This window comes from Cladosporium halotolerans (genome assembly GCF_011745625.1).
Source record: "Cladosporium halotolerans strain TM138-S3 chromosome Unknown Sca32, whole genome shotgun sequence".
NCBI lineage: Eukaryota > Fungi > Ascomycota > Dothideomycetes > Cladosporiales > Cladosporiaceae > Cladosporium > Cladosporium halotolerans.
Genome location: NW_027191483.1, coordinates 65,249 through 76,122, shown reverse-complemented (window position 1 = coordinate 76,122; position 10,874 = coordinate 65,249). Strand labels below are relative to the sequence as shown.

General features: G+C 59.7%; 3 protein-coding genes across 3 annotated transcripts; 2 read left to right on the top strand and 1 right to left on the bottom strand.

Annotated features, from left to right (window-relative positions):
* Positions 1-1,676: 1,676 nt before the first annotated feature.
* Positions 1,677-3,044, top strand: WHR41_07470 (uncharacterized protein; the record flags this gene model as incomplete). The annotated part of the gene is made up of 1 exon (XM_069376075.1): positions 1,677-3,044. One exon carries the CDS (start codon positions 1,677-1,679, stop codon positions 3,042-3,044), a length of 1,368 nt encoding a protein of 455 aa, XP_069226828.1.
* A 1,356-nt stretch (positions 3,045-4,400) lies between these two features.
* On the bottom strand, positions 4,401-6,796 carry WHR41_07469 (uncharacterized protein). Its single transcript, XM_069376074.1, has 5 exons — positions 6,359-6,796; positions 6,233-6,306; positions 5,954-6,171; positions 5,491-5,898; positions 4,401-5,432 (listed from the first exon to the last, which is right to left on the bottom strand). The coding sequence occupies exons 1-5, from the start codon at positions 6,499-6,501 to the stop codon at positions 5,040-5,042; spliced, it is 1,236 nt and encodes a 411-aa protein (XP_069226879.1). The 5' UTR covers positions 6,502-6,796; the 3' UTR covers positions 4,401-5,039.
* A 1,640-nt stretch (positions 6,797-8,436) lies between these two features.
* WHR41_07468 (uncharacterized protein) lies at positions 8,437-10,532 on the top strand. The gene is made up of 5 exons (XM_069376073.1): positions 8,437-8,599; positions 8,654-8,723; positions 8,774-8,854; positions 8,909-9,259; positions 9,325-10,532. Exons 1-5 carry the CDS (start codon positions 8,553-8,555, stop codon positions 10,369-10,371), a joined length of 1,596 nt encoding a protein of 531 aa, XP_069226880.1. The 5' UTR covers positions 8,437-8,552; the 3' UTR covers positions 10,372-10,532.
* Positions 10,533-10,874: the final 342 nt, after the last annotated feature.

Here is a 10,874-nt window from a genome sequence, read left to right as displayed (position 1 = left end):
ACCTAAGTGCTTGGTTTTCTCCGTAGCTGCATCGCGGGAGACTGCACTGTTGCTGAGGGCGGTCGATGTTAATGTTATTATTCCGTGCAACGTCTGCCACCCGTGTCACCGTTGCCGGCATACACAAGGCTCGCTGGCCGAAAGACAAGCGGCAGACAGAAGCCGCTGCCGGGTGGCGACATGGAGCCTGCGACCGAGGCTTGTTGGCGATTATGACCACGCCAAGCCGAGGGCACAGATGCTTGGTGGCGCCCCTGGCTCCCGCCCCCATCTTCACGGCGACTCCATGTCACGCGAGCGCTATGGGGAGGCTTGTCCATCGTGATGGTCGTGCCCAGCAGAGCCCACGACCATCAGCGATCCTGGCGACTGCACGACGGTGATCCTGCTGAGGGTAGGTAGTTCAGAGTCTGACCCGAGAAGGCACCTGCCTCGTAGACTTTCGGGACGAACTCCACGGCAGACGGCGCCGCAGATCACGAAATAATAAGGTGGTTTATACGACGCGTCGAGCGTCTGGAAGGGGTTCCGACAGGCCAATGACCGCCAGCAGAACGACGACCTGAGGCCAGTGCAGGCCTGCTCAACGTTGCAATGATTGGGACACGCCAACTCGACGCCGCAGACGCCTGCCGACGTTCTTCCCCCAAGACGCGTGGGGGAGCTTGCGAGACTCAAGCATGACCGGTGCCTGCAGATCTTGAGTCTTAGGGCGAGAAGCCCTGGGTGTCTCCACGCCCGGCGACAAGGGTGCGGTTCGAAACGGTCGACACGGCTCCCTCGCCCATTCGCTTACGCCCTCCAGCTAGCCACAGCTGACGGCCACCGGCCTGCCGATCTTGCTCTCTGCCTCGCGGCAACTACTGGGTCCAGGCACTACGGGCAGCGCCATGCGATTCAAGACACGCGCTTCGTGAAGTTTGTTCACCAGATCGCCCTCAGGGTCGGTGGAGTGCAGCACGCTCGACGCACCGCCTGCCACTGGAACATCTGCGGAGGGAAGACTGTCACGACTCTCTCCCTGTCTACCCTGGCGAGGACAGGGAAACGGTCGAAGAGGAAACAGAGCCCTTGGACGCTATATGTTTTGTCCCCTGTCCCACATCCCCGTCGGCTTCGCTCGTTCTCGATTTCTCATTCACCAGCCTTCGAACTTTGCGTTCCAGCCGGTCGAACCTACCTTGTTGCTTCTAGGTGCTTTGACAGCCAGAAGGGCACACTTTCCTCCTCGCCCTGATCGACCAACCGCCATCCCGACTTCCGTTCTGACCAGTACCGACCATTGTACCCCGGAGTTTCACAAGCCTGTCGGTCACCAGGTTTAATTGTGGCGCATATCAATTAACAGAGGATTCGATAATACTTCCCACTCGGCCGCCCGTCTTTGCCGCGTAGCAGTAGTCTGGACCTGCCCACTCTGGTAAGTCACCGTTCGTTTTACCCCTGTTAAGTTGGGACCTGAGAATAGGCAAACGGTGGCGTCTGCTTGCGACAGAGGTCACTGCACACACACGGGAGCAAGTTCTCCCCGTCGATCGGTCCTCTTACACAGACGGCCTCCCGTTGCAACATCTCGTCTCTAAACTCATCCATGCTCTTCCCGGTTTTGCGTGCCGCCTACTAATCACGATTGTCGTAGGAATTGGCCTGGTTTCGTGCCGTGACCAATTGAGGCCATGTCTTCAGCAGACAAGACCTTCGTGTACGATGGACAGGCTGCATACTTCCCACCACCGCACAGCATTACACCGCTCACTTCAAGCCTCAGCATCGGCCTCATTGTGATTGGCATCTGCGGTCTGGTTTCTTTCCTCGCGACGCTGTCGCTACTCAGCTTTATCTTCTACCGATTCGCGACCTGGAGAGACCACTACAAGACATTCATCGGATATAACCAATATGTCTTGCTTTTCCTCAACCTCGTGCTGGCAGACCTCTTCCAAGCAGCTTCCTTCCTCGTCAGCTTCTACTGGATAGCGAAAGATGCCATCCTGGCTCCCACACCCGGCTGCTCAGCGCAAGGCTTCTTCCTCCACCTTGGCGATGTTTCGAGCGCCTTTTTCGTCCTCGCCATTGCCATCCACACGTACTGGACGGCCGTCATGAGCCGTCGCGTACCATACCGAATCTTCACTTGCATCATCCTGATTATCTGGGCAGCCGCCATCTTCCTCACCGTCATCGGCCTCGCCATCCACCCGCACGACTACTTCGTCCGCGCCGGCTCCTGGTGCTGGATCAGCAGTGACTACGAGCCCGAGCGCCTGGGCCTGCACTACTTCTGGCTCTTCCTGTCCGAATTCGGCCTCATCGTCCTCTACGCCGTCACCATCCTGCAGCTCCGCCACAAGACCCGCTCGCTCTTCGCCGAGGATCGCCACGCCGGCGTCTCCGTCACCAACCAGGCCAGCATCAATGCCGTCAACCGCATCACGACCCTCATGATGCTGTATCCCCTCGTCTACGTCGTCCTCACCCTTCCCCTCAGCGCTGCGCGCATGTGGTCCATGGCCCGCGGCGGCAAGAGCCCCAGCGAGGTGACCAACGCCGTCACCGGCGCCCTGCTCGCCTGCTGCGGCTGGGTCGACTGCCTGCTCTACACCCTCACTCGCGAGAAGCTGCTCTCGCAGACCATGAACCACGGCTCCGCCAATAAGACCGGCAGCACCGGCCAGTCGCAGTCCGAGGGCCAGACCAAGAACGGCACCATCCTGCAGACCACCACCTGGACTGTGCAGAACGAGAGCTTCGAGCTCGCCCGCGGACCCGGCGAGAGCACCGCGCAGGTCGAGGCCGCGCCCAGCAGCGATTCGACGTCCAGCTTATCCGAGCACCGGACCAAGAGCGAGAGCGAGGGCGTCATCCGCGACCGCTCGCCTAGTCCGACGGGCTCCGTCGACCCGATCATTGCCAGAGAAAGAGAGCAGCAGCAATTGCAGGTGCACCAGAGCGGCGTCAGCCGCGTGCTGTCCGGGACGAAGAGGAAGGACTTCGCGACGGCGGGCGCCGGCAGGGCGTACGAGCTGGACTCGCTGGCGAAGTAAAGAAAACAAAAACCGGACACACGAACGAAACAAGAAAGAAACAAAAAACCACGCCGGACGCCGGAGGCTCTCACAGGACAAGGAACACAATGGGACGGAAAAGGAACACGTCTTTTGCCCACACGCACACACGCCGCTTGACGCTTTCCGCGGCGACACATGCCACACCACAGCTTCGCCATCATCATCTCTTTGAGTTCGATTACCACCTTTTACCTATTTTTCTACCTTTTAATCCGGCTTTGCATTGGGAAATGGAAATGCAGCAGGTTGTACGATGATACCCCCAGCCATTGACAGCTATAGCAAGAGTGAACAGGGACGGGTTCTTTGCCTTCCTTGAAGGCCTGTACGATAGAAAGAACAAGACATTTGATTCGAAACTTACCTACTGTGCACTTGTCTTTTTGCTCCAAAGGCCACTACTTTTTCGTTTGGAGTCACTGAGGATCTTTCGTCTGCTTGAGTTTCCAAACGAAGTCGTGTGTGGTAAGAACCAGTCAAAGGACGGACGGATCACAGCAGCTTTCGACTCGCCCAACCTGCGCACCAACTACAGACAAGACCGTCATCGGAGAGCCAAACGCAGTAGCGACTACTGACTGTCCTGCTGAGTCCTCCTTTTAGATCCCCCGCCAACCTACGATTCTGCTCCGGAGAAGACTCCACGACACCACTGTGCTCACGGTTCGTCGGCTCTGAAATCTCCCCACCTCTCTCATCGCCGTCGTCCAAAGAAGTCCTTGTCTGAACACGGAAGGCGAGGGTAGGGAATACGACGGTAGTCCATGGCAGGGATCGGACACTTTCACCTCTTTTCATTCCAATGTGATTCAATTTGATTGATCCTGTGCAATGCAATCCCAATGCAAACCCCAATGCAATCCAGAGCAACTCCACTGCAATCGCAATCCAACGCAACGCAGCGCAATTGCAATCCAACGCGATCCAAAGCAACGCAACGCAACGCAACGCAACGCAACGACCCCCAGCGCAGCCAACCAACCAACAGCCATCCTTCCATCCCCCTTTGACGCACAGCCCTTCCTTTCTCTTCTCCAGACGAGGAGCGAGAAGACGTGCGGTGCCGTTCTTGAGAAAGGGAGAGCGCGGCGGATCGGCGCGCGGCGAGAGGTTGGTTGGCTGTCCGCCAGCTGAGATTCGGAAGTGATTGATTACCTAGGTACCTAATAAGTCGCGCGTCTGCTGGGAGGGCGAAAGACTCTCGTGCGGTGGACTTTCCTGCTGGAGGGAGGGAGAGAGCGAGCCTGAGCGAGCAGGTCACGGAGCGAAAGCGATGCGACACCTCGGATTTGGACGCGATTTGAGAACAGGATGGAAGAATACGGCGGGTGATGTTTTGAAAAATGCTTTTTTCTTTCAGGTATCTCTCCTCGTTCTTCCTTCCTACACTCCCCCCCCGCCTCCCTCCGTCTCATCAGATGTAATCATACAACAACAGAGGACCGATCCTCTCGCCCTCGATCCGCGCGCGCGAGCTAGCAAAAGGAAAATGAGGAGCTGAACAAAATGAAAAGCAAGTGTAAAAAACACGGGAAAAAAAAGGGGAAATGGAGAAAACGCCGTTGGTTCCCCCCACCCACCCTTGCTCCGCCAAGTGGTATCTCTTTCCCTGGATGATGATTGGATTTTTTTTTTCTCTGCCTGATTTTTTTTGGGAGCGTTGTGGTGTTGTGGTTGTTGTGACCGCGGACAGCGATGTTTGCGTCCGCGGGAAAAATCTATGCGAGCGTGGTCCGTCGCCGTGCGAGGTCCCCGTTTGAGAAAACCGTTCGCTGGCTCGAGACCTATGCGAATAGGGGAAGTCGAAGAATGTAAAACGACGAGTGCTGCTGCCGCCTGCGGCGACGCGGCAGAGCTCCTCGATGCTGCTGGTGTAGCTGGCCTTTTTCCCGTCATATCGTATCCTATTAAACCAGCCTTGTCGTACGCCCTCAGCTCTTTACATGTGAGAATCACGTCAAAAGTGACGCTTTAGTGGCCGGAAGCAGCACCGGTGCCGCCGTTGACGATGCCGGAGAGCTTGTTGTTGGCGTAGTCGGTGTACTGGCTGGGGATGGCGCCGGAGTGGCCGGCGCCGCCGAGGAGCAGGATGAGGGTGAAGAGGACAAGGCCGATGACGATGAGCTTGCGGGCGGCCGGGTGGCGGACGCCGTAGTCGGCCCAGGCGCGCTGGCCGTTGCCCATGTGCTCCTTGATCTTGTCGGCGCCGAGCTTGTAGTAGACGAGGCCGCCGAGGGCGATGCTGTAGCCGAAGAACTGGAGGGGGGAAACGGGGTCGCGGAAGATCATCATGGAGGCAACGACAAGGAGGATGTCCTTGAGCACACCGCAGAGGGTCATGACGAGGCCAGAGGTCTTGCCGATCTGTTTGGGGAGTTAGCTGGGTTTCAGGCATGCTGGAGAGTAGGGGAAATTTGCTTACCAGGAAAACGACGGAGACGTTCAGGGCGAAAGCAACGAGAGCGTTGGCGAGGAGAACGAAGTATCCGACCTTCTCAATGTCTGCCCAGGACATGTGAGGCACCTCAACGAACAAGCTGGTGATGCCGTTCATGACAGCGCAAGCAGGCGCGAAGTAGTAAAGAGAGACAAGGGGGTCCATCTTGAACTCGGCGGAGGAGAGGAGCTTCTGGACCATAACCAGACGAGTGGCCTCGAAAGCGATGCCAGCAATCTGGAAGAGGAAACCCATCATGACAAACTTGATCTCGCCGTAGGAGGCAATGATCACACCGAGGACGATGAAAGAGACGTTGCCGAGGGTCTTCAGGTTAGGCGGCGCAACGCCCATGATCCAGGAAGCGATAAGAACGGCAACGGGAGTAGTGGCCTGTGGATTGGTTAGCCCTAGAACTTAGAGCGCAAAGATTTCAGCGAATGCGCACCTTGAGCATCTGGATGAAGGAGACCGAGAGGTAGAGGTAGGTGACGTTGCCGCAGATGAGCGAAAGAGAGAACATAACGCCAATGGGCACAATGGCGCGCAAGTAGATCTTGCCGGTCATGGGGACCTTCTTGCGGGAATCAAGGACGTTGGTGAAGCGGGCGAGGATCTGGGTCATGAAAGTCGCAAAACCCAAGTGCCATGTTGTGAGGACAATGGCTGCAGCATTTTGTCAGTTTCGAGCTCGTGTGTTTCTGGATGTTCTTCAGGAGGCGCATACGGAAGCGGAAGCCCATGGTATCGAGGATGTACTTGTTGAACAGAATGACGGAGGAAGATAGGGAGATCCATGCGCTGTTTGTCCGTCAGCAAGTCTCCCAGCTATTCTCATTGCAGTCGCACGTACGCGATGTAGACGGCTGGGTGGATGCCAGCCTGAGCAGGCGCAGGCTTCTCGGCCGCCGGGTTGTGAGTAGGGAGGACGGGCTCCTGGGGCGACTGGCGGGCCTCCATCTCGATCTCGCCCGAGACTCTTTCCTTTTCGGCCATTGTGACTAGAGTGTGCGGTGGGTGTGGGTGTGCGGGAGAACGGTGTTGGGTGTACTGCGCAGAGAAGGTCTGGCAACAGTTGAGGTCTGGACGGCGAAGGGTACAGCCAGCTAGCGGTTGGCGGAAAGATTACGCGGAATGCAGTAGCGGCGCGGGGAGCGCGACAGATGCGCAGCTGCAGTGGTGAGAAGCGAAGAAGCGGCCTGGCCGGTGCGACAGCGGTCGTGGCGCAGGAGAGAAAAAAATAATATCAAGAGGTGGTGGTAGAATGGGTGTGGGAGGGGAAGGACGGGTGTCAGGTGCAAAGGAATGGCGTGTCACGAAAAATAACAGTCGGGCGCGCGATGACGGGCGGCAGCAGCTACAAGCAGCCAGCGCTGCAGCAACGGACCAAGGACAGCCATCGCCGGCGTGCGGTATCAGAGGGCCGGCAGGGATGCGGCGACGGGCGGCGGCGACGATCGCATCGGCGACGACACGACGACTCTGCAGCGCCAGACGGCGGACGACGCGACGCCCGTTCAAGCTGCGACGCAAGCCTCAGCGCGGCGGAAAGGGGATGCCTGCACTGTGCCAGGCCACGAGCCAACGCTGCGACACAGACAGGCACAGACGTCCATCCACCACCCGCCAATGCGCCATCCTCCCACCAACGAAGGCCCGCAAACGCCTCACGCCGCCGGCCTTTCCCGGCGCCTGCTAATGAGCCGGGGGCGCGCGTACGTAGGCGCGTTGAGATCGGCCTCGAGCCTGTTGGCCCTGCCAAACTCTGATCGCATTGTCAGTTGTCACTGTGCCCGCCCGCAACTCTGTCTGCCCGTGGATGGCTGTACGATGTACATCCAGACGTACCTCCGCGCCGTGAGACCCAGCCTTGTGCGCCGTGTCAGCCCGCGCAGCAGCTGTCCGCCGCCCGTTTGATGGCGCAACACCTCTCTGCAGCAGCGCGCACACCCACACTCACACACAGGGGCTCGTCTACACAGTCAGCGCCACACGCGCTCCCGCAAGCCACGCGTGGGCGTGAGATTGGCCCCCATATGGCAGCATCGTCAGTCAGGAGGCGGCGCCGTGATGCGTACGTACTCATCCAATCCCAAGACCCACCGCAGCCGCCGCGACACAGCAACGACGCCGGCCGTTGTTCAAGCTTAACCCTCGAGACCCTCTGCCTCCTTGCCGATCGCCAGGCGCGGCAGCGGCCATCTTCATCTATCTGGGTCGCTGCAATCGTCATCGGCGGGCTTGACGACGCCCGCAGTCCAGTCCTCACAGTGCGCTCGGTAGAGCCCTCGCCGCTCTTCAGCCGCCGGACAAGCCTCTACCAAGCCCCAGACCGCCGGTTGCGTGCAGAGCGCCGGTGCTCGCGCAGCCGACGTGCAGACGGTCGTGACGGCGACGGGGAGGGTGTGCCACTTGCCAGGCACGGGTGGGAGGGCAGCGCGCCCAACGCGGCGGTATCTGAGGACGCAACGCGCAATCGCTGGGCGGCGTGCTGTCGTCTGCGCGGATGCGTGTGTCGTCGGTGTCATGGAGCGGCGGGCGGGAGGGAGCCGGGTCGCTGGTCGCGGCGAGGGCTCCGTGTGTGATTGGTGTCGACGAAGCCCACTGCGAGGCGGCGGGTCCGTCACCGCGAGCCGCCCTCGTTTCGTCTCAGGTGGCGGCGGGCCCGAGCGTTTAAAAAGTGCTGCTTGGACCCTTGTTGATTGAGGGAGGCGAGGGAGGGCGAAGAGGGAGCTGCTTAGTCGCCTCTAGTCTAGTGCCTGCCCACGCCGCGTGGTGGGATGAGGGAGGCACGCTGGGCGAGGCCTGCCGCGGGCGCTGGCGCGGCGGGAGTAGCGGTGGGCCGTGGGCTGGCGGCCGACACCTTGCGCCTGCATGCACCACCGCCGCCCATACCAATATTATTGTCGTCGTCCCTCCCCCGCCGCCACCACCGCCGCCCTCTCATCCTCATCCTCCCTCCTCCCTCCGCCACTCATCCCACCTTCTCGCCGTGAACGCATCTCGGCGCATTTACATACTCTCACTCATCCGCCCCACCATTCATCATGGGTTCCCACCAGCGCACCCTCAGCAAGGCCAATGGCAAGGAGATGTGTGTTTCCGCATCCCAGTCCCTCCAGCATCATGCGCTGACCTGAACCTCCAGCGACGTTGATGTTCTTGTCATCGGTTCCGGCCCGACTGGTCTCGGTGCCGCGAAGAGACTGAACCAGATTGTACGCTCGAGCGCCCCTCCGTCTGAACCAACATGCGCTGACTTCCCCAGGACGGCCCCTCATGGATGATCGTCGACAGCAACGAGACCCCCGGCGGTCTTGCCAGCACAGATGTCACCCCCGAAGGCTTCGTACGTGCTCGAACCATGCCCCAGCGAAAATACCTCCCCTAACAACCCCTCCAGCTCTACGATGTCGGCGGCCACGTCATCTTCTCCCACTACAAGTACTTCGACGACTGCATCGACGAGGCTCTCCCCAACGAGTCCGACTGGTACCAGCACCAGCGTATCTCCTACGTCCGCTACAAGGGCCAATGGGTCCCCTACCCCTTCCAGAACAACATCTCCATGCTTCCCAAGGAGGACCAGGTCATCTGCATGGACGGCATGATCGATGCCGCCCTCAATGCCCGCGTCGCCACCGACAAGCCCAAGGACTTCGATGACTGGATCATGCGCAACGTCGGCGAGGGCATTGCGAACATTTTCATGAGGCCGTACAACTACAAGGTCTGGGCTGTGCCCACCACCAAGGTATGATCTTGAAAGGCGAAATAAGAGCATGGACAGGAGAACAAGGACACTGACAACACCGCCAGATGCAATGCGAGTGGCTCGGTGAGCGTGTCGCCGCACCCAACCTCAAGCACGTCACCAAGAACGTCGTGCTCAACAAGACCGCCGGCAACTGGGGCCCCAACGCCACCTTCCGCTTCCCCGCCCACGGCGGTACCGGCAACATCTGGATCAACGTGGCCAAGACCCTCCCCAAGGAGAAGGCCCGCTACGGTGACCACGGCCGCGTGCAGCTCGTCGACGCCGACGGCCACCGCGTCCTGCTCGGCGACGGCACCACCATCAACTACAAGAAGCTGATCAACACCATGGCCGTCGACCACCTGGCCGAGGCGATGCGCGACGACGAGTGCAAGAAGCTCAGCGAGGGCCTCTTCTACAGCACCACGCACGTCATCGGTGTCGGCATCCGTGGCCTGCGCCCGGAGCGCATCGGCGACAAGTGCTGGCTCTACTTCCCCGAGGACAACTGCCCCTTCTACCGCGCCACCATCTTCTCCAACTACTCCCCCCACAACCAGCCCTCCGACGACAAGAAGCTGCCCACCCTCCAGCTCGCCGACGGCAGCAAGCCCGCCTCCGCCGAGGCCAAGACCGGCCCCTACTGGAGCATCATGCTCGAGGTCTCCGAGTCCAGCATGAAGCCCGTCGACCAGGAGAAGCTCCTCGCCGACTGCATCCAGGGCCTCGTCAACACGGAGATGATGCTGCCCACCGACGAGATCGTCAGCACCTACCACCGCCGCTTCGACCACGGCTACCCGACCCCGTCGCTCGAGCGCGAGGGCGTCCTCAAGCAGCTCCTGCCCAAACTCCAGGCCAAGGACATCTGGTCGCGCGGCCGCTTCGGCTCCTGGCGCTACGAGGTCGGCAACCAGGACCACAGCTTCATGCTCGGCGCCGAGGCCGCAGACTCCATCGTCAACGGCGCCGTCGAGCTCACTCTCAACTACCCCGACTTCGTCAACACGCGCGTCAACGCCGAGCGCAGGCTCGTCGACGGCGCGCAGTTCTTCAAGAGCATGGGCGGTATCAAGGATGAGGGCAAGCCGCTTAAGCCGGCTGCTTAGATTGAGGGTTTGCATAGGATAGATTAGATGGGGAAGAGACGAGACCATAGATAGAAGGAAGAAGGCTTGGAGAGCCGACGTTTTGCATAGACGGGGGAAAGAGATTAGATACCATACCATACCACACCACATTGAAAGAAAAAAGTGCACATTCTACTTAACTCGTCTACCTTTTCTCTTTTTCTCATAGTGAAGGAAAATTCACTTTTCGAGCACCTCGATATGTATGCTCTCGAACCCCTCCCTCCCTCCCTGCCTGCTTGCACGTGAGCCGCTTGCTGGCCGCCCCGGCCGGTCGGTCGGTCATGTGACGTGTGGAAAGTCTCAACGCACGTGACCCCGCAGCTTGCTTGCTTCCGTCCGCTCTGTTCTGTTCTGGCGGTCTGCACTCTGCGGAGCATCGCAGCGAGATCGGCGCTGGAGAAAGCACGTGGGAGGGTTACCTTAGGTACCTGATCCCATCGCCTTGCTCCCTACCTAGGTTTGATCGGCGTCGAGGTGCC